Source organism: Tasmannia lanceolata, unplaced genomic scaffold (assembly GCF_043159265.1).
Source record: "Tasmannia lanceolata isolate RefF3 unplaced genomic scaffold, GAP_Taslan_0.1 ptg000006l, whole genome shotgun sequence".
Taxonomy (NCBI): Eukaryota; Viridiplantae; Streptophyta; class Magnoliopsida; order Canellales; family Winteraceae; genus Tasmannia; species Tasmannia lanceolata.
This window is the reverse complement of record NW_027518683.1, coordinates 18,168,149-18,191,973: the sequence shown is the minus strand read 5'-3', so window position 1 is coordinate 18,191,973 and position 23,825 is coordinate 18,168,149. Positions and strand designations below refer to the sequence as shown.

Here is a 23,825-nt window from a genome sequence, read left to right as displayed (position 1 = left end):
AACCCACCTGAGTTGCAACCCTAGACAGAAGCCAAACAAGTATTATTTGAGTAGTCACTGAAAGGAATAGCAAAATTATTTGTGCATATTCTCCATCAATTTCAGTTTCGGTAATACACAAACAACATTAATTGAATAGAATCAGACATTGTTCCCAAAGACGTTTTAGTAATGTCACCATTGCTAAAACTTTCGCTAATTTCCATTTAAGCAACCAATTCAATTGGAACTAATGGAAATTTAAAAACAAAAAAGCCTTAAATCAAATCCACCTAATTTATTGATGTCGATATACCATGGAACCTAAGGCCCCATCCTCAGTAGTTCCTGTCTATATCTTTGTGGTCGCTGGGTGAGTGATGTAATGAGAAGAAAGCAGCAGAAAGGTTTTTACATAGGCGGCCGACTGTTACCAAGAAGCTGCCCCACCAAATTAGTCACCTGCGATTAAGGGGAAAAAAAGCTCATGAAACAGATATACATAACAGTACTTCAGTACACATCAAGGGATACATACCAATCCACAGATCACACTAGGAAAACAATGAAGAGTTGATATGGATAGCAAGGATTTTCTAAGGGAAATGTTATCAGCACAACCATATTTTAATATTTGCACAAACCAAGCTGTCTTTACTTCCTCAATTGGCTTGTGAGAGTTTTTTGGGAAATGTAATAACATTTTGACAGTTCTTTAGATACTAAAAGACAAGATGGTTTGTGAAAATATCAAAATATGGTTGTGCTGATATCATATCCCTTTTCTATATCTAGAAAAAACCAACAACCATTTTAAAGAAAGCTCTCTAAAGCAGCTCATAATGAAAGGAACCAACTATCAAGACCATCACATTTTCCAGCTCTTCTAAATTTTACAAGAGCAATGAGAGGAACCAACTATAAAGATCATTACGGTTTCAAGCTCTGTTACTAGAGCTGGTGTTTTGGGTCAGCATAATTGCAAATGACACCAAATGGAAACATTCTAACAAATGAAAGAAAGCAGAAAGACCAACGGATGAAAGGTTGATTAGTGTAAATTGGAAGGATATATCTTGAAACCACCAACACAGCTCAAGTTCCTTTAAATGTGAAGGATTTTCATTGTAGATATGAATCGAAAAAAAGACCCTTTACTGAATCAAAATTTTTATTATCTAATTTGCTATTGCGATGCCGAATGAGAACCAGTTGACAATACATATTACAAAAATTCTGTAAAGAGAAATTATTGGTTCAAGTAGTTTTCCACTCTAGATTTCCAATGATGAACTAGCAAATCAGAGCAGACCAAAAAAGACAATTATAGAAGCCTATCCTTACAAATCAGGTCCCAAAATAAGTTGAATACGAACCCAAGCCCCAAGCAAACCGATGAACCGGCTAACATAGGCCACATAAAGAAAATAAATGATAAAGAGGCTGATTTCATGGAAGGGGAAACAGTCACAAGCTTGATCTATAAGTTTCCCACACCCTCAGGCCTTTTCTCCTAACTTCAACCAAACAAAACTTGACAATTTTCGGCATTCTCTAAAATGCACCCCTATATGATTATTTATACTAGTGCAAAATCCAGCCGGGATATGCTCAAAGATCATCATCAAAGAGGAAGAATAAGAAGTCCAAGAGGGAGGTCGAGCATGAGGTCCAATAGTCCCATAAAAAGGCTTTTCTTTTCAAAATTTGAGGTGTTTTAGGTATGCCTATGTCCATATGATTGTGGGTTATTGGTTGTAATCTAATTTTATTAATGTATTGGGGATTGTAACAGGAATCCCAAGTCCAGTTTACACGTGAGTTTTGGAGGCCCCTCGATGTAAATATTCTAGCAGCAAAAGACACCAAGGATTGTTGGACATACATAACAACAAAAATGAAGGAGCTGAGGTTTGGGGGCCCAAGGAAAGTCAAATTACTAGTGGCAGCATGACATCAGCTTGACATCCTTGGAAGTTATTTCTCCAAATCAGCCACATCGTTGTTTCCCTTAGCACGTGCAGAAAACATATCTCCCGACCCCTATTTTTATTCTCAGTCTAGAAAATACTATACCATTTTTTCCAACCTGAGTATAGTGTGCGTAACGAAAATACCTTTACATTCTGCAATTGTCAGAACTTGCAGTCCACCCTATAGGTTGATTTCTGCTGTTTTCTAAACAAATTCCTTCAGATCTGTAATTTCGCACATCCCTACAATTTTCTGATTTATTTTACCCTTCCATGCCCTTTCCTAAATTAGTTTGTATCCGAGCTTGGGTTCTTAATGTCTTCAAGATGCGGTAGGATCGCTAGGGAGGGATGACGTATCTTCAACGGGATGTGTTACCAGTAATGTTTGTTTTTTGTTTATTTGTTTATTTGTTTTTTGTTTTTTGAAAAAGGTAATTTCATTGTAAGAAAAGGACGGGTACCAAAAAAAAAAAGTAGGACCAGATGTCCACAACGGAGAGGAGCTACATCTCGTGGATGCTCACGCCTTTATGTGTAAAGAGAAATAGGTTCAGGAAGGCATGGCAAAGCAAATGTTCTCCTACCCAAAGCTACTCTCCCTTGTGGACATCTCACAAAAATTAGCAATTTCCATAATAATATGCGCCAACTTCCCAGGATCCACTGTACCTCCTCCCTCCTCCCCAGTCCACAGCTCCGCGCTAAAAGCACTTTGGAACCCCCTTTGACAATACACTTTCCAGTGAAAGACTCTTTAAAAATGCAAGGCTGGTGAGAAGGGATTTAGGGTGTGTTCGGCAAGGCTTCTCATTCTCGACCAATTAAACGGGCGAGAAACAGATTGATGAGAATCTTTGGAAACGACTATTGGTCGCTCCAAAGCATCCTCATTTTTAGCCAAAAAAGAAGGCAAATATTTAGAAATGGACTCTTGCGGGTCAGTTAGCCGAACTAGATTTTCTTAGATATCGTTGCTTTTCTCATTCTCAACACCTTAAAAAGGGGAGAATCCCGTAACTGAATGGTTTCCGAACACGCCCTTAGGCTCCGCCTCATTTGAGTTCACTTTGCCACAAGGACCGGAAGAGTATTTGAGGGCCTACATATGTGGCCCCTAAAGATTCCACCAATGCCGATGAGACTAGGTTTACTGAGATATGCTGTCAAAGTTCACTTTTATTACATCAGGAGGGGCAGGACACCATCTAGGAGTGGGTTTTTGAGATGATTTCCCATCCGCCTTCCAATTCTTAAGAGAGATACTAGTAGTAAGCATACAACTAGCCAGTTTGTCCTTTGACCAAGTGAGAGTATCCCTTCTTATATCCGTGATGATCTTACTAATGAACTTGCTTTTACTTTGGAAGATACGTTCCATTCCAACCACCAGTGCCATAGCATCGTGAATGGTACAAGTTTTCACATAATTCTTCTGTTCCATGAAGGCTCCGCCTTGTGAGTCGATAACAAGAGTTGACTTTTTCTTTCGACTGCCGTCCAAATGAAGAATGTCGCCCTTGGTAGGGCCCGAGAAGACCAATTTTTTTGCCATCCCAAGGGAGTAGATGGAGTAGCAATATATGGGGGAATAAGGATTTGACCTAAAAGAGTCCTTTAGGGTCAGGGATCCAAATTCTCTTGTCAATGTCTTGGAAGGGGATATAGGTATTTTTAATCAGACCAAACAAAGAGGTTAGGAACTCAGTCCTTCCTGTCTAGGCTTAGGTTTCTCCTAAATCTAAGGTTCCAACCCATTCTCTCATCCCCTCCTCCTCTCCTCTTGGCCATCTCCCTAATGCTTACGCCTTTACGTGTATAGAGAAATAGGTTTGAGAAGGCATGGCAAAGCAAATGCTCTCCTACCCAAAGCTCTCTCTCTCTCTCTCTCTCTCTCTCTCTCTCTCTCTCGCGCGCGCGCGCGCCGACACTTGCAAATGGACCGCCATGCTCCCAAACCTTTACCTACTATAGGTGGGCCCCAACACTCCCCCACAACCCGCCCCCACGCCACACACACACACACACACTACTACATATTTATGTGCAGCGATTTTATGTCATGAGGCATTCTTTCCTTCACCAAACCTCCAAACCATTTTTCCATTAGTGCAATGTTTTTAACCTTCAAATTGCCAATGCCGATATTACCTTTGTTGCTTTTTGTCTTGCAAGCCATCTTCCACTTCATGAGGTGTTTGAACTTTTTATTCTCCTCCTTGCCTTCCCATAAGAAATTTATTTATCTTCTCCAACTTCTTAAACTTTAGAGGGCAGCTGAATGATCGACAAAACATATACTGATACCTCAGTAAGTTCGAGAGTGCCGCCTTAGCGAGAGTTATCCTTCCTCCCAAAGAGAGATACTTCTTCCAAGTAGTGAGTTTCCTCTTACCCTTTCAATAACTAGGTCCTAAAACACTAAGAACCGTATCCCCAAGCCTAATGGAAGGCCAAGGTACTTTATTGGGAGATCTCCAAGCATGCATCCAAAAACAGAAGCACGATTGACATGGTCTCCCTAACCACATTTTTCCTGCCACCAAATTTTTGCCAATATTAATCTTTAGGCATTATATGACTTCAAAGCACCTCAAGATAGGACAGATATCTTGAGAATGTCGTCACCAAATTGACTTCTCATATGCTTGTAATTAACATCCAGAAATATGAGAATGTCGACACCAGATTGAAGAGTGGTACCCCAAAACGACACAACCAAACCATCCTTTTGCTCCTTTTGCCCACTCCTTTTAGAAGTAGATGTGAGACCATCAATGACAGGTTGCACGGACGGTTTAGGAGCTACATCACAATAGCTATCAAGAACGGTGCCCCAATACGACTCATCCAACACCATCCTATACGTCAACATGAATTAACATGGAGAACCATGTCTAAGATGAGATGACATGAAAAGTTTCTCCATGTCTGAGATGAGATGATATGAAAAGTAGATATGCCGTCTGTCTGCCTTTATCCAACATAATAGATTGCTTGTCAAGTTACCGTGCAAATTATAACAATGGTATAGAGAATTAAATGACACTATTTTCCAATTCACTGCAGCCATTTTCCTTATTCCAACATAATAGATTGCTTGTCAAGTTACCATGCAAATTATAACAATGGTATAGAGAATTACATGACACTATGTTTTCCAATTCACTGCAGCCATTTTCTGACTAATTTTATATGAATAGCTGCCAGTTATAGATTAAATCCAAATACTATCCAGAAGAATGGCAGAAAGATGTTATGACCAGTATCTCAGAGTTAGAATTTCAAAATCCTAGGATACAACCTTTAGCCATTTTCCAAGCACAAGCAATACTGAACTATGTATGTAATCAAATAGTTTACCTGCCAATATTTTGAAACACATCGATCGATGCAGCTGTTTTCACCCATATTTAGCTCAGACTCCTTGTACCTGAAAAATAGAATGCGTATTTGAAGTGATAACTTGTTAATAATATTTCTGCGCATCAAATCAAATTGATGGGAAATGATAAATGTGCCCCTTTTCATCACTTGGGACACCCAACTGCAGTGTACGGGGCAATCAAATCTCTTGAATCCTTATGACGTGAAGTACATCAGCCCCTCTGCAGTCATTGATACACTGCTGCTGGGTGTCCCTAGTGATGAAAATGGGCGCATTTATCATTTCCCAAGATAGATAACATTTTCTAAATGTCTGGTGCAAGATTCATTGCTCACTTACATTAGTTTGAGGGCAGAGAGTTACCAGGATGGGCAGCAAATTCAAGAAGCGAAATGGGAAGCGGAAGCAAGAAATACAAAGAAAAAATAGAGGGCAAACGAGAAACAAGGAAGCAATAGAAAATCATATGAGAAACACATTGAGAGACGGCTTAGAAAGAGTTAAAAATGTTTTCAGAAATGATAGGAAAAAGTTATGGAAAATGCATTTGAAACACGAGAGAAATATGTGAGTGAAATGCACCCAACATTTTTCATAATTTTATTTCGATTAGAGTCATTCATAGATAATGTATGCATGTTCTTTATATTTTTTTTAGCAATTTTTTAAATATTTTTAGCAGAATTTCTTGACTAACCATTCAATAAAAGAAGACTTTTTGTGCTTATTACTATTTTTATTATTATTTTTCTTTTTAATATGCAGTCCACAATTTTTTTGTATGTTTTTTGTAAAACATTTCCTGTAGGTTTCACACACCTTCCCACACGTTGCACATGCATTTCCTATTTACTTCACATTCGTTTTTTCACGCAACTCCCATAAGTTTCTCGCGCATTTCACACATGTTTCACACATAGAAGCACGAAGCAGGGGCGGGGGTGGGCGCAGGGGCAGGGAAGCTTGTGGGTCTAGAAGAGTCTAATATTGGAGCGCAGTGGGAGCATTAATGTAATATTTTCATCATATATCTTTCAAAATTCAAGTACATAAAAATAGTAATTTTTAACTATCTTCATAAAAATCTTTCAAAATTTAATTACATCAAAAGTAGTAATTTCTAGCCCTCTTTCCTCTTGCCTTCTGAAGATTTGCCTCCGTACATGCTCCAATGAAGTACTTTAAATAGTTGGAGGAGTTTGACGCAAGTAAGTTGGTGAGGGAGTTACTAAAGGAGTAATAGGAGCGGATTGGGAGCGCCGTGGGGGCGGTTTCCATCTCTTCGGGATCGTGCTCTCTGGAAGCTCCTTCCTAAGGAGCACCGAATTGAGGTTCAGAGTCGGGAGCGGCACCCCGAGGGAAGATTCATGCTTCTAAGGTTTCACATAAGTTTCTCACGTGTTTCCCATGCGTTCCGGAAATGTTTCACCAAATTTTTTTCACGTTTCGGAAATGCAATTTCGAGAATATGCGTTTCCCACATCCCCATGGCGTTTTCGGCAAATGTGTGTGGGCACGCCTTTTAGCAACATGTAGTAGATATGATCATGCACTTAAGAATTGAAATACATAATGAACGAACGTGACAGTAGAAAAATGAGCCTATTAAAGAGTATCTATAAATAGAATCTTAATAAACGTACCTTTTCTCAATACATTTATTGAAACATGTCTGGGTGAGCCTGTACCAAAATAACTGAAACAGATCAAAATCCTCAAATTGTAACACCTGAATCTGGCCAATAATACATAATGCTCTTCATGGATCATTCGACAATAATAATACATTTTTTTTTCCAAACTAATGAAACTTTGAATATAGATTAACCCTTGCAAAGATATATGGATTTTAGTTCTCGGCATTTAGGGTTCATTAATTGCAAGCATTTACAAAGGAAGCTTCTCATAGACACTTGTACATAAAATTATTTTAGACAAACAATTCTAAATTAAAACTTCAGCAGTGAGAAAAACAAATGTATGCACCACATATTAGAAACATTAAAAATAGTATTAACTGGTTAGGCAGTCAAGGAAAGAGATGCAAAAAGCATGGTTGACATTAAAAACACATGTTGCTGAAAGTCATAACCACAATTTTATATCCATGTAAAGAATAGATGGTTTTATTTCAACTTTTTTTCGAATGATGAGATTTATAAAAAAGGAAGGAAAAATATCTAAGACTGAGAAGGTCAAGAGCAACAACCAAACAAAAATAGAAAATATATCAAAAAAACCCTCAAGAGGGGGGCGATGGTCAGTCAAACATCTATAACACTGATCTCTCAACTCCAGTGCGAGTAAGGTTTTACTTCAAGAATTCAACTTAAAATAAATCAACATGTAACAAGAGTCATTTCGTAGGCCATTTACCTGTTGAATAAATCAACCCTATACTCCATTTCTTTTTCTGCCATCCCAAATATCTGCATGACTCGCAAACTAAAATTAGAATGATGGCATAATAAGAGTAAAAATGAAAAATGTTTCGTCTCAAATACAGTAACATAGAAACCAATCAAACAGAGATACTGAAGAAAATGTATAAATAGATAAACTCTAAGCTCATCCGTAAAGACACTGTCAGATAAGAGCTACAACTGAATATCGGAAAACAAAAGACTGGGCTTCGGAGCCATTGTTTTCTCAAACGAACTCAAACCAGTACAAGTTGCAACAGCTTGGCCGATAGTTGTTGAAGAAAATAACCAGTCTTTTCAGGATAATTGGCCAAGAGAAGGTGAATCAAGGGAATCAGCTAAACTCAAATAGTTTAGAAGTCAATTTGAAGATTTGTAGATTATGAGTTTCATGACATTCTGACTTTGAACTCAAGGTTTTAGGTTTCAGTTTCGGTTTCGGTATGTGTTTCAGTCATGACAAAAATTGAAACAATTCAGTTTCGGATGGAAATTATGTAAAATCATGTACATGTATGGAAAAATATACAAATGATGGATTTTTAAGATACCGTTAAAAAAAAAATGATGTATATTTAAGATGAAACTTCAGGGAACGCTAGAATACGCATAAATACCAACTGAAAAAAGTCATCGCATATGTAAAACAAAAAAAAATCAAATCACCCATAATGATTTAACAATATTGAAACCTAGTGACATGCATTGTCACGTATGTCTGATAATTCAATACATATCACATTTGATGTGTAATTTACATAAATATTCATATATAATACATCCAATACATTTCACATGAAATTCATATAAAGATAATTATGTAACATTTATTGATATGATATACCTCTAATACACTTGTGGTTGAAGTTTTGATATGTGCTTCGGATTCGGTATGTATTTAGGTGAGAAGGAAATAAAAATATTTCAACCGTATCTTGTCGGTAGCTGTAGAAATTTAAAACCATTTTTGTACTCCATTTATTAAAAGATATTGTATTCTTTTCAGTAAACGCACCACTCTAGGGTAGAGACAGATGAAACACAACTGAGACTCATCCCATGTGCATGACCGTTTCAAAAAGGATCACTGAAAACAAGCAATTGTGGAGTACAAGTTTTGATACCTAATGCACTTGATAGAACGAAATGTATCCAATTGCAGTCGGATGCTGTTTTTCTCACATATAATGAGATGGATAGACGTGAAGAACACCCAATTACAATCAGGCATTCTTCTTATTATTTGATTTTGCTAGGTTTCTTCACATGAGAAAACTGTTGGTGCGCTTAAGTTGCTATAACGCCTCCCATTTGTTTAAATGTTTGGGTCCCGCTAAAGCGCACCAATGGGAGGCGTTATAACAACTTCAGCGCACCAAGAAAATGGTGCACTTAAGCGCACCAACACTTTTCTCTTTTCACATATAATGAGCTGGATAGACGTGAAGAACACCCAATTACAATCAGGTGTTCTTCTTATTATTTGATTTTGCTAGGTTTTTTCACATATAATGAGCTGGATAGACGTGAAGAATACCCAATTAAAATATGACATTCTTCTTATTATTTGGTTTTGCTTGGTTTTTTCACATATAATGAGCTTGATAGAAGCAAAGAACACCCAATTACAATAAGATATTCTTCTTCTTATTTGGTTTTGCTCGCGGATCAATAAATCAAGGAGAGAGGGACTGTAAAATGTAAACACGAAAAAAAATACCTGATCTTTGTCCAATCCAGAAGGGGCAGCCATTGGAAAATCACAACTGCAAAAATCGAGAAACTATAATAACTCTGAATGATAAAAAAAAATCTTGATAAAGAACAACTGAACTATCAAATCAAGCCCAGAAAAATAATTACATGTCTAGCATATAGAAGAAACAAAATGAGTGTTCTTTTAACTAACACCACACCATTCAGAGACATAATAAGAAAAAAGAAAAAGAAAAATAGCCTCTGTAGATTTTAGGGTTTTGATATCAGCGTTTAAACCCTAAAAATGAGACAGTTCCCTGCTACCCAAATGGAAGCTTCTATGAGATTATTCAAACAAAAAAATATGCGAGACTCGCACATTTTTCATGGATATTTCATTCGAAAATTAGGGCTTTCAGAAATGAAATCGAGTAGGAAAAATGAAGAATCTTACAAGGCTTCCTAGCAGAGACTGAGTACGCGCAAAACCCTAACCGCGCGACCAAAATGAAATGAGAGAGAGAGAGAGAGAGAGAGAGAGAGCAAAACCCTAAAGATAAACGGTTTAGATCATTGAACAAGTCGGCCCCACTTTCCTTTGAAAAATATGCGCATGGCCGATTCTTGTACATCGCGACGCAGCGCAAAACGCTTCGACGCCAGGATTTCAGCCGTAGGACCAAGTGAACGGTCCAGATTAAAACTAAATGCGCCCCCTTTAATCACTTGGGACACCCGCTGCATTGTACGTGGCAATCAGGTCACTTCATTCCTTCAGATGTGAAGTACATCAGCAACTAGACCTGGCAAACGGGTGGGTCGGGCCGGGTCAACCCGCGGGTGACGCGGGTGCGGGTCACACGGGTCGGGTAAGGAGATGACCCGCATTTTTGCAGGTCAGAATTTAGGTGACATGTGCGGCCCGCGGGTGGGCCGGGTCAACCCGCGGGTCACCCGCAAATTCAAACAGTTGTTTATTTTGAAGAGAATTTATATGATGGGTGGCCGTGAAAACACGTGAAGTCTAAAAAAGTAGGTACGGCCCACTTTTTTTGATGATCCAAACCGTTCATCTGTTTGGGCACAACGTAAATAGGTTGTACCCCAAAAATCATTTCCATAGGATGATCCTAGCACTCCGATCTGAACTGATTTGAATATGAAGATTTCCAAAAATCACTTATGGAATCTTCTACAGATCGGAGGGTTAGGATCATCCTATGGAAATGATTTTTTGGGCACAACCTATTTACGTTGTGCCCAAAGAGATGAACGGTTTGGATCATAAAAAAAAGTGGGTTGTACCTACTTTTTTTGGACTTCACGTGTTTTCACGGCCACCCATCATATAAATTCTCTATTTTGAAAAATGTTATCACTGAATTTTGACGAGGGGGGTATGGCCGGCACCGTGGGATGATCCAAACCGTCCATTAGATGGCCCACAGCCTAAATAGGTTGTGCCCCAAAAATCATTTCAATAGGTTGATCCTAACCCTCCGATCTATAGAGGGTTAGGATCAAAGTGATCAACCCTCCAACATTCAAATCGGAGGGTTGGGATCAACCTATGGTGCTAGCCACAACCTATTTATATTCTATGGTGCCAGCCATAACTTATTCAGGCATCAAACCCTTAAAAAATAGATTAGCATGACAAAATCACCATCGTTTGCATTAGAAAAAAAAAGCCATCTAACTAGATTAGCATAACAAAATCACCACCATTAAAAAAGCCAAGTGACCTGCGGGTGCCTGCGGGTTGACCCAACCCGACCCGTGTTTTTGCGGGTTGGGTCACCCCCGGGTTAGTTTTGACGGGTCACTAAAACTCAGACCCGTGCCCGCAAATTTGCGGGTGGGTCGGGTCGACCCTCGGGCACGGGTCGCGTTTGCCAGGTCTAATCAGCACCTTTTTCAGTCATAGATAGATACACTGTAGCAGGGTGTCCCTAGTAATGAAAAGGGGCGCATATTCTTCTGGATAGTATTTGGATTTAATCTGTAACTGGCAGCTATTCATATAAAATTAGTTGTCACTTTTCAAAAAAAAAAAAAAAGGAGGGCGCATTTATCATTTCCCTTTATTGAACCCATTTTAGCTTAATCTTTATGCTTAAATCTTATTATTAAATTTTTATTCCTAAAATACAAAATTTAAAATAAGTATTGTACTTAAAATGGATTTTTCTCACATATCCCTCCTGCTCATTTGTCTCCCTCCAGTATCCTGCCATTTTTTGCGAGGCAAAAACTGGTGTGTTTGGTTGCACAAAAGCTGGAATGGCTTAGGGGTTTTGCTTGGCACTTAAGTGCCACGTCAGCAAAACTCCTATCTGGTTGCTAATATAGCATTGAAATCTCTGGAGACTACGAGGGATATCTCCTGCTCAATCATTGCATGTCCATTCATACGTCAACTTTGCCTCCTCCCAAAGAAATTCAAGCCTAAAACTAAAAAGGTAGAATCTCTCTCTCTCTCTCTCTCTCTCTTGTGATATTGGTAATGACACTCCCTACCACTACGAGATTGACAACCAAACCCTACTTACCACTATTTTACGAGGTAAGTGCTAGGTAAATCCAAAACTTGTATCCTTGTTGACTACTTATACCACTACTATCGGAGATCAATACCTTGCAAGAGTTAAAACGAAGGATGTAATAAAATTTTACTTGTTAAAAGTTAAAACGAGGGATGTAATACCACTACTCTGAGAGATAGAATGCTAAATGACTGCTCATTTGATCTCAGATAAAAATTGTTTTAGCATTGAATCCTCAGCTAAAAACCCATTTACATCCCCATTATGAGGTAGCTTTGTGTAAATTAATGGTCCTAGGCTGACTCTCTTGCTCTAAAATCAAAACTTCTTAATACCAAACTCAACTTCGCATTTCTCACATTTCTGTTAGCTTATTAATCAACCTTTTGAGTTCTAGTGTTACAAACATCAAGACACAAATCTTTCAAGAAGAAACACAGCAGGCCAACTCAAACGGGCACAGTTGAAGCAATAATATTAATTTTTAAGTGCTTCCAAGAACAGAACAATAATACAGCATAAGCATACAACTATAGAGCTTCACTAACTAAAACAACATAAACTTACGCCTGAAGTACTCACACCCAGATCATATTGAAGCTGTAATTTTAGATTTTAGAAAGGATTCATCATAGCTCTCTTCCCCCTTTGTCATTGTAATTTTCTTACCCTAATGGGCACCCATAAAACACCAGAAGCATGCAGCTCTTCAAATCATATATAATTTTCAGGAGGGAACGTTGAAGTGACAGAGCCAAGAGATGACAAAGGCAAATACCATGCAAGCCAGTAGGAAATTAAGAAAGCGGTGCCCATGCCAAAAGTTTCGTGTCTCCGTGGGGGTTGCAGCCACGGCATTGCTTGTTTCGTTCCAGTGTTCCATGAACTCTGTCTCATTCCCTCCAACCACATTGCGAGCAGTTGCACCACAAATCTCACAGGTCCTGAAAGTAGAATATAAAATGAGACTTGAAAAGGAGCTAGAATGTTATTGATATAAAGGCCAGATTATATGTGAACCACATAAATATAAGTTAATCTAGTATGTGGACTTCTTTAAACTGTAAGTACATAACCAGAAGAAACCAAAACACAGACGACATGCGGAACAGAAAATCAGGACAATTGAGTTGCCTGTTTCCATAGCATGGGTTGGTTGCGAACCCTGCTGTTATTCCAAAAAAGATTGATACCAACTCACCACATACCCCCCTCCCACACCATTTCAATCACCTTAACCACACTAAACTGGATGGAGAAATATGCACAAGGATAGACATGTAGAGCAGAGTTCTGACAATAGATTTTCTGCAAAACAGCATTTATCATTCCCATCAGTTCATTATCTTTGCCCACTCATTATCTTTTCAAACTTCACAAGTAACATAGAATACATCCTCCTTAGGTATGCCCATTGATAGAGGTGAACTTGAGAGCTCTCCCTCTTTAGTTCAAAGGAAACTTCATCCTGCTCTTACCTATTGCCAAGTGCCAACTGACTCTTCCCGGAAAAGAATATGAAGTTCTTTCCATTGGAAGGTTGACCATAAATTGATCAATATCAGTGTTGGCTATATGCTTGTACATGGATAGCCTTCTTTGCATATTTCATTTCCTATTTCCTCGGCTTTCAACAAGTCTATACAAGTCATTTAAGGGTACTTAGTATTATCAATATCAACATTTTGTAATTAGACACTTCTATTTCTTTACGAGCATGTGATCTTGATCGTTGTAATTCCGTTAGAAGTTCATAATAAACTGGAAATAAATTACCACAATATTTCATTTTAGGGTTTACCAGGATATTTCATTTGAGAGTTTAACTAAAAAGTAGATGAAATATTTGGAACTAAGACCTTGTAATCAAATTGACGGAAATCAAATCTTTGGAAGTCTTTCCTTTTGGCAGGTGGAATTTCCAGATTTGCTTGTCATAATGAAGCTTGTGACTGCAGCATATCAACCAAGCCAAGTGCTTATAAATGGAAACATTGTAAACCAGCTTGCTATATAGCATGAGTTGCTTCACTAAAATATACTTTTCGATTTTAGCTTTAGACTATCTGTCATAATCTTTTTTTTTTTTTTTTTGGAATGGTTAGACTATCATAATCTTCCACTCAAATCGAGTGGAAGATTATGGGACTCCCAAATTCCAACTTCTCTTGGCTTTCTCTACGAGAGGGAGTTCAGGTATTCCAAACTACGTAAAGTGCTGGGCATCTTAAGTTCAAGAACATGGGTGGGAGGCAGAAAAGGGTTCCAACAGGCTGCGTCTGCGATCATTTTGGCTCTGAGAATGGCCTACCTTCTTTGATTTGAGTTAGATTTAAGATACTAACAACATCATTAGCATATAAGCTGTCCCCCCTTTAGTTTCACTGTGGTTAATAGAGATTAGTTGTCTGGCCATCTTTTGGCCCATCATTCAAGCAAAACAGATCCGAGACTAATTATAGATTCTAATGATAATTTGGCAAGAACCTGATTAAGTTATAATTGGGGTCTCATAAATTGACAAAAATTTATGAGGCAACCAATCCGTTATCAAATTTCAGCAGTAGAAAAGATTATCATAAATAAGCCAATAAAACATAGGCACTATTCTCAAGCTTGATAACAGAATACAAAAAATATGAGGAGTAGAATCGATTCCATTAGCCATTTTTTGGTGACTGATAAGAAACTACATTGAGTTTCTTCACCTCACTATACTAAAATAGATCCAAATCGAAATCAAGATATAGCAGTTGCCAAACAATCTGGACTCCTTTCTAGGTAACAAAGCATCCACCTTTGGCAACAATATGACAAATATGTGGGGAAATATTTAGAAGACAGTCCTTAGAAGGAGCATTAGGTAGTTCCATGACGGGCCTATGACTTGACCAATGATTTATAGGGTGACAAGTGAGCCGGATATTGAGTTTCCTTGAATGGGCATGCTAATTACCATAAAGAAACATGAGTTGGACAAAATAAGGTTGAGATCTGCAGCCCATCTTCATACAAAAGTAAATGGTGCAGAAAAGTTCACCGGCTAATAGAGAGGAAAAACTAATTTGCTAGGTCTTTAAATACATATTTCAAGATATATAGCATAGCCACTTAAATTTAAATGAAGATTGTCACATCTCTCTCTCTCTCTCTCTCTCTCTCTCTCTCTCTCTCTATATATATATATATATATATATATATATATATAGACACACACACGTGTGTGCATGCACTAAATAACTAACGTGTGTGCACGCGCGCACACACACACACACACATATAACCATGCGTGAACTGAATAACTATATACACTGCCAGTATTAACCTATGCATATCTGTATAGAAATGTCGAAGTATTGGGTCACTTGGGGTGGGATGTACACCTCCTATCTGCGACCAAGTTACGTATCTTTCATCCTATATATTCTTCTCCCTGGCTCAATGACCAAACAGAGCATACTCGTTTGTATTTAATCGTAATGATGTCATCAGTGATATAAGGAACCTCTGGGAATCAAAAGTGTGGAGGATTCTCTTCATTGGTCAAGCATTCTAACTCTATCCGAAGGGAAGAAGAGAACAGCATGTTCAACAAACTATAACATTGCAGACTTTCTAAAACAGTAGTTTCTACATATTCTAAACAAATTTCTCAATTACAATGGGCAAAATTCAAGTTAACCAGACAGTTAGCCACTAGCCAGCTATTTCTTCTCTTCTTCTTTTTTGTTTTTGTGTTTCTTTTTCTCTTGTAGTGGTCCTTCTCGGTCCACTTCCTCTTTTCTTTAATGAAATTTCTTTGCCATTTCAAAAAAAAAAAAAAAAAAGAAGCTTAGAAGAGAATTAACAGCAGTATGCTGAAAAAACAAGCTTGTCGATAACTATAAATTTTCAGCATGCTCTCATCTAAAATCTAGAAGAGTTGGAATAATAGATTAGTCAAAATAAAGAAAATGGAGAACATCCTTTTCTCAATTAATAAAAGTACGCAGATCCTTCAGCGCTAACATCATAATAGTATAGATACGTAGCATTTCATTCACAATATCCAAAAAAAAGGGAAGCCCCCCCTGAGGGTTTTCTTAAATTAAATTTTGATGGGTCTTGCCTGGGTAATCCGGGTCCAACTGGGATTGGAGGTCTTTGTAGGGACTCCCGAGGGAGGGTATCGTGGGCTTTTGCAGGTCCAATTGGAAGGACTAATTCATCTGAAGCGGAAGTAAGGGCTGCATATCAGGGGATTAAGCGACTAAGTGATGATTCTTATGATAGGGTAATTGTGGAAGGAGATTCTTCAAATTACATCATCTGAAGCGGAAGTAAGGGCTGCATATCAGGGGATTAAACGACTAAGTGATGATTCTTATGATAGGGTAATTGTGGAAGGAGATTCTTCAATGTAATTGGTTGGTTAACGGGGAGAGTGGCTCCCCCGTGGAGATTTTTGAGTTACTTTGAGGAAATTTCTGATCTCATTGGTTTGTAAGCATGTTAGACGCGAAGCAAATGGGGAGGCGGATTCCCTCGCTAGATCTGGTGTTCTCAAAGAGGGGCTGGAGTGGTTCGATTTCCTTCCTCCGTGAGAAGTGTGTGATGTCTTTTTTCCTTTGTGTTTTGTTGTTTTTTTTATGTTTTCTCTCTTTGTATCTCTGGTGGACCACCTCGGCTCCCCTTTTTAATATATTACCATTACAAAAATATATATATATATATATATATCCAAAAAAAGGGGCGGCCCAATGCACGAGGCTCTGGCCATTGCGGGGTCTGGGGAGGGCTAGATGTATGCAGCCTTACCCCTGCTTTGCAGAAAGGCCGTTTCCGTGACTCGAACCCGTGCTCACCAGGTCACAATGGAGCAACCTTACTGTTGCGCCAAGGCTCGCCCTCTTTCATTCACAGTATCAATAACTGTAAAATCAACAGGTATTGGAATAACTGGTAGAATCAAGAAATTAGTTGGTGTAAATTGTCTTTTCTCAACCAAGAAAAAACGTTGATGCAAGTTGTACGATCACAAAATCATCATCCAGAACTATTCAGTGTGCTTTGCTTCTAAATACGAATTCTTTTGATCCAGATAGCTAAGAAGCACGGGTACTCTCTGGAGGCCCACGCACCTTTATCGGGTGTGTATCGGGTGCGGGTGCGCTTGGGTAGCAAACAAAACGAAAATCTAGTTTGGGGGTTTGCGACTTTGCGTACGTATCGGGTGCGCTTGGGTGCACACCCGGTTCGAAATAAATCGAAAATTATAGATTTACAATAGAGGAGCTGTCCCAATTAATAAAAGGAGAGGGGGTGAATATATCAAAATATATATAATATATATATATACCGTAATTAAAAACCTAACAACTTAGAAGTAATATTAGATTATGGTGATTTTATTGTTATTTGATTGTTCCAGTGTTTAAAAACACGGATTTGACGCGGAACGCGGCCAGGAAAAATCCTTGTCGACTCGGCGCGGACGCGGCCAACAACGCGGTTGACGCGGTCATAACTTGGGAGAGTCAAAGGAGTTTAATGACTAATTAGGGCAAAAAGCGGAATGCGGATGTGGTGCAATGCGGAACGCGGCCAAGGCAAAAAGGAGTCGACTCGGGGGAGTTCCTTGTCGAGTCAAGGAGTTTTTAAACACTGGATTGTTCTCCAATTAAATTGTTTGAATTCTTTAACAAATTATTTAATTTTTATAAATATATAATAAAATATAAAAATATATTATATTCAACGTACCCCCAACGTACCCGTATCTTCTTTTTTTTATAAAAAAATCACATATCCACTTACGCGAATCGTGTTGTACATGCACCCCGTACCTGTATCCGTGCTTTATTGCCAGATAGCCAGAGCGCATAGGAACTTGGGGGATGAGGAATTTGAGAGCCCCCTAGAATTTCTGTCATTACTAGATATGATATATATCCCCTACCGAGACCAGGGAGAGAGTGAGGATTATAGATTCAAAAGAGATTTTTTTTCATTGATGTTCTTTTCCACGTCCCTTGTGGGAGAGGATGAGAATATATGATGCAAGAAGATGGAAGGCTCCTAGTCCACTTAAGAATCCGCGCTCTTGGTTGGACGGCAACATTGGGGAAATCAAGATTAACACTTGACACTTTGAAGAATATAAGTTCTCCAATTACTAATAGATGTTCGTCTTACAAAGAGAAGAGTCCTGAAACCATATCTTCATCCATTGCAAGGTGGTGCATATCGTGCGGAACACAGTCCATCGCGGTTGTGTCTTAAATCAGCTGCTATCATCACCTCAACTGAGCTTCTTGCAAGTCTGAGAGCCATGCATTTTGGGGACAAAGGTCGCATTTTTGTAGTATGGTCCCATATGCAATGATGGAGAGGTTTGGAAAGAAAGAACCAAAAGGATATTTGAAAAGAAAGAGAAGTAGTTAGCGACAATCATTAAGAACATCAAAGCCCTCTTGATCAATTGGGCCTTTTGTGTGGAAAGAGTTTTGGGTCATCTCTCCTCTCGATGTCTATAGGAATTGGATTTTGGCCATAAAGAGCCACACACACAAAAGTTGCAGGACTGGTACTTGGCTTACACCACTGGTAAATTTTACCAGACTTAACTGGGATGGGATTTCTATGGGTAAAATGAACCCCGCATGGGTAGGAAATGTGTTTAGGAACGAAAATGGGAATATTTTGAAAGTCTTCTCCAGACCTATTGGTGTAAAAGACTCTAATGAGAGAAGAAGCTTCTGTTTTCCTCATTGGCCTTTGAATCTTTGCTAAAAAGATGGGGAAGACTAATGGTGGAAGGGGACCCTACCAATGGTAACAAATGGGATTCTTTTCACATCCCCGGACTATGGAGAATTGCCCACACCCTTGATGAAATCAATGACATATGTGAGAAACTTTGTGCTTCTTTTAAGCATACTTTTTGGGAGGTTAGTGACCAAGCCAAGGTGGGTGTTTCTAGACCATCATTGTAGATAGGGCAAGCTCTACCCTTGATCTTGTCTTTTCTCAATAAATTTTAGTCATCTTTGAAAGAAAAGCCCGTGGCACAATTATTTTATTAAAGAATACCGGGACAATAATCAAATCTTGTACTACTCAACTCAACTCAACTAAGCCTTTGTCCCAAACTAGTTGGGGTCGGCTAATGAATCCTTTAGAAAATTTTCATGAAGAAAGTGGAAGGATCTACCCGGCTCAAATTGACCAAGTCTAATCCTGACAGTAGTTAGGTTCGTCTACATGGATCATTTTCTTCCATTCTCTCATATCCAAGGTCATGTTCTCTGTTATGTTCCTAGCCATCAAGTCTTTCCTCACTGTATCTACCCAAGTTGTTTTCGGTCCGCCCCTACCTCTTTTTACTCCATCAACTTGGCACGAGTCACTTCTTCTCACTGGAGCATCCAAAGGCCTATGTTGGATATGCCCTACTAGTCTACTACAAAAAAAAAAAAAAAAAAAAAAAACACAAAGCGCGTAGTAAAGTGGATAGGGGGAAAAAAACTTACATCTCCAAATATCATTCGGGTCTCTGCATTTTTAAAAAACTTATAATAATCAAATCTTGTAACAGCAATAAATTAACTAGATGAAAACTTTTTTTTATTAGATAGTTCAAATACTAGCATGGTGAAGTGGAATAGTATTACTATTTACAATATGTTGTATACCCTCATTTTATCTAATTTAGAGATATAAACCAGAAGGGATTAATGGATCAAGAATAAAATTACCAGAGACGGGGCAAAAATTCCCAATAAAATAGAATCAAGAAATGTTAAGCAGCCCAGACAGAATGATCAAGTATAGAAATTCTATGCATTAATATCCTGAGGAATGATCACTTTCAAAAAAGAAAAATACCCTGAGGAATGATATCATTTTTAAAAAAAAATTCCTGAGGAATGACGGTTGTAGATGCAAGGTCGGCAGATGCACCTAAAACACGCAAACATGTTTTAAGTGAAAACTTTTGAAGGCATTTTGAATGCTTTTCAATCAGGAAATACTGACAATGTGAATGTGTGTTTAGGATGCACCTGCAGACCTTGTGTCCGCAGCTAGAATTCCTCTTACACCCTACATGAATAACATATGTAAAGTATTGAATATTATGACATTATGTTTAAACCCCACCACCACCACCACCCCCCCCCCCCGACCAAAAAAAAATAAAAAAATCTTAGCTCCCGAAAACGTCCAAGAAAATGCAGATTGAATTACATTTGCAAAACCAGAAACTGGACTTTGTGCTGATCGAGAATCAAATATCATTTACGGTGTATCTGCAGATCAAAACTCTTTCCTCTGGAATGGTGCATATATCAGTACCAATATGAATAGGAATCAAATTCCCATTTTCATATATGAATATGAAAGGCCAGACCAATTGAAAATAAAAATAGTACATTACTAAAGACATGAGAAAACAAAGCCACAAGGATCTATGGCGCTGTTAGGAAAATCCACAAATTCCACATGCTTTTCTTTTTCACTTTGTTTCTTTGATTCTATTTTAATTAATAGAACCTGCTTTTGCTTTTACTTTCTTTACTTGCCAAAGTATAGTGCTTCTTATTAAAGTTCCTATTACTGTGCCCTTTACATAGAGCACATTCCACATGGCCTGGTTCTGCAAGTCAATAGCAAACTGCATTTTCCGTAGATGAAAGTCTCCAACTTCATGGATTTAAACTCAACACAAAAACAAACCCCAATACTTAAACCAGGCCTCAAATTCAGAGACTATCCTTAGCAAACACAAACAAATTTCTAAATAGTAAAAAGTCAATTACTCAAAAATTTAGCAAAATAAGTCACACATTGACTGAGTAGACAGAATGAGAAAACCTTTAGTAAATGAGTAATCAGCAAAAAAAATTTGTAGTACTTAAGGCCACGTTTGGATTGGAAGAAAATTCTTCTGACAAAAAAAAGATTTCTTAGGAATTTCTTTTACAAAAAATTGAAGAGGGTTGGTGCAAGATATCTTTTTAGTGCGTAAACATAGTAGAAAACTTAGGAAATATTTTTTCCTTTCCAATTTTTTCCCCAAAATTCCTGCAATGCAAACAGGGCCTTAAAAGAGAAGAACTAGAAACCCGAAGTACATCAAACCCACAAGCAGAAAAAACAATTAAGGACATCTAATGTTGGACAATCGAAGAAGCAAAGACAGGGTATCAGTGATTTCTCCCAAAACACAGACAGCAAACATAAAGAAGGGATTTTTTTGCAACCCACAAACGAAAAGACTAGGCATTTTCTTCACTTACTTATTTCCCTTGATTTTGAACCAGGCCTCAGCACACTGCTTATGGGCAGCAGCCAAATCCTCCTTACAAGAACAACCCAGTTCGATTGGAATCCCCGATTCGTGATTCGCGCTCTCCAGACTAAGATGACAAATCCTACAATCCTTCTCTACTTTAGCCAAATGCACTTTAATCTCAGGAACCCCACTCTCCAAATCCACCTCTGAACAGCAATCAGACTCTGAAACCCCACCAATCTCAGGATCAGACCCACCTGAAAACCTGCACTCTTCATCAGCGTGAGAATCAAAAGGTGAATGCCATGAATTCTCCTCAGCATCTGAATAACAGACGCTTCCTTCACTCCCTCCTTCTCCTACCCCTTGATGGGAGCTTTCCTCTGTTGCCATTTGGAATGAGACCCAGAACCAGAAAGTTCATGAAAGGGTAAAAGAGTACTGAACATGAAAACCCAAGCTTTGGAGGGTTATTCCATGCTTTTGGAAGACTGAGTCTGGGGATTTCTTTTTCAGTCTATAGTAGGATTTGAGAAACAACAAATAAGCTGTGAGAAAGATCAGGGTTTTGTAGGAGTATAGTAGAGGAAACTAGAGGTTTGTTGCTGGGAACTGCATTTTCTCGTAGGATATAAGGAGGGTTTTATAAGAAAGAGGAGTTAGAGAGGGAGACAAGATTGGTGCAAAAGTAGAGGGTGGGTAAGGGAAGGTAATCACGGCTTTATAAGAGGAATTAGAGGGAGATGAGATAGATACAAAAGGAGAGAGTGGATAAGGGAAGGTAAAGTAATCTTAGTTGGAAGATATAGAGAGGGCTTTAGAAAACTTAATAAAGTAAAAAGAGGATCAAATAACAAGGGCAGGCACCATATCATCTCTTGAAAAAGATACACCCTTCAATTTCTTTTATTTGTTTTCTATTTTTTCTCTCTTTAACATCTTATTATTATTAGATACATGGAGACACTTGGATAGAAGGTAGAACCAAATCATTCTAAAATATGTGTTTCCAATTCTAATACAAAGTGCACAAACCATAATCGATACTCCAAAGCTTAGTGCAGAACTCAATTGGGTGCAACTGTTTATTGATTAAGACTGTTTTTATCTTAAATCATCATATGACCCATCATCTAATCGCCCAATTTTACAACGGATCATGTCTAACTTCTCATCTGCCACTTCCGATCTCTATGATCATTTGATTGACTAATGATTACGATGGGATGTGGCTGAGAGTTTGCTATGATCAACGGTACTTAATATCTGATTATTAGGGATGTTTCTATTGCTGTTGTCTACCATCCTTCATGACCGATGTAATTTTATGCTATAAGTAATCCATTGATCGAAATGCTACCGGATCATGTGCACTAATTACGAATCGAGCTAGTTTAAACACTGAGCTCGTCGTTCATCTGATCTCCTCGGATATATTTGCAGGTGAGCTAATTGTCTCTTCAACATTGTTGTTTCTCTTTTTGGGAAACAGATGAATTTTTCTTCATTTTATTCCGCTTTCAAATACACTCGAAAATGCTAACATCTGCTGATGTGTTAATAAGATGATATTTTCACCCCCCTACATTACATGCACGCTCCCCTCATAACTTGATTTGACGTGAGATGATATTTTCACTCCCCTGCATTAAAAATATCATCTCCCTAATAAAATTAGGGGAGTGATAAATCGACTCCCCATGTGTCTTTCTCTCTCCTCTGGGTTAGAGAGAGAAAGAGGAGAGAGATAGACACATGGGGAGTCGATTTATCACTATCTCAATGAAATCTTTTCCTTGGTTTTCAATTTTGTTTGTCTAAATTTTGAGGAGCTAATACCATTCCAATGCTCTTTTTCACCGTGCATAACGAACTACTGAGATTTCATGTACTGGGTGGCAGTGATGGCCCCATCAAATGAACGGTTTGGAATTTGGATCATCCTATGAAGTGGGGCCCATCCTACTTTTGGAAAATAATGTCACTCGCACTGCAGCATATTCAGATTGCGTGTAGAAGACATGTACTTAAGAGAGCTACTCCCCACCCACTCTCTCTATACAACTTTTCTGAGTCAGATATGCGGCACTTTTTAAGGTTCCCTTGCAATTGCACCGATGAGATGATTTTTTTTCCCATTGCTGATCAGACGATTAAGATCATTTGACACCCTGGGCCCCATTGTACAAAGGCCATTTTATTTTTAACATTAGAGAATAGAGATGGCCCATTTGGTAGATATTTTATCAGTAGAGGACCACTCTTCGAATCATCTCCTTTTTTGGCCGCCATTAACGTCGGAGTTTTCGCTTAGGACAAATTATATATATTTGGATGATCTGAACAGTTCATCTGTCTAGGAATAAGAACTACTGTACATGGGAAATACAAATACTTCAAGAAGTTGTTGAATAGACCACCCAGTTCATCTGTCCAGTAATTTTCACAAAGTACAGTGGGGCCATAGGATCATCCAAACTTACCAGTTGTTGGCCCATAAGGTAAATAGGTTGAACCCAGTAAATTATATACATAAGCTCTCAT

At 38.4% G+C, this 23,825-nt stretch overlaps 2 protein-coding genes across 2 annotated transcripts; both read right to left on the bottom strand.

Annotated features, from left to right (window-relative positions):
• Positions 1-67: 67 nt before the first annotated feature.
• LOC143879988 (mitochondrial import inner membrane translocase subunit TIM10-like) lies at positions 68-10,028 on the bottom strand. Its single transcript, XM_077382729.1, has 6 exons — positions 9,916-10,028; positions 9,484-9,529; positions 7,717-7,769; positions 6,984-7,022; positions 5,316-5,385; positions 68-441 (listed from the first exon to the last, which is right to left on the bottom strand). The coding sequence occupies exons 2-6, from the start codon at positions 9,514-9,516 to the stop codon at positions 391-393; spliced, it is 246 nt and encodes an 81-aa protein (XP_077238844.1). The 5' UTR covers positions 9,517-9,529; positions 9,916-10,028; the 3' UTR covers positions 68-390.
• Positions 10,029-12,459: 2,431 nt separating this feature from the next.
• On the bottom strand, positions 12,460-22,060 carry LOC143879987 (uncharacterized). The gene is made up of 2 exons (XM_077382728.1): positions 21,286-22,060; positions 12,460-12,951 (listed from the first exon to the last, which is right to left on the bottom strand). Exons 1-2 carry the CDS (start codon positions 21,672-21,674, stop codon positions 12,735-12,737), a joined length of 606 nt encoding a protein of 201 aa, XP_077238843.1. The 5' UTR covers positions 21,675-22,060; the 3' UTR covers positions 12,460-12,734.
• Positions 22,061-23,825: the final 1,765 nt, after the last annotated feature.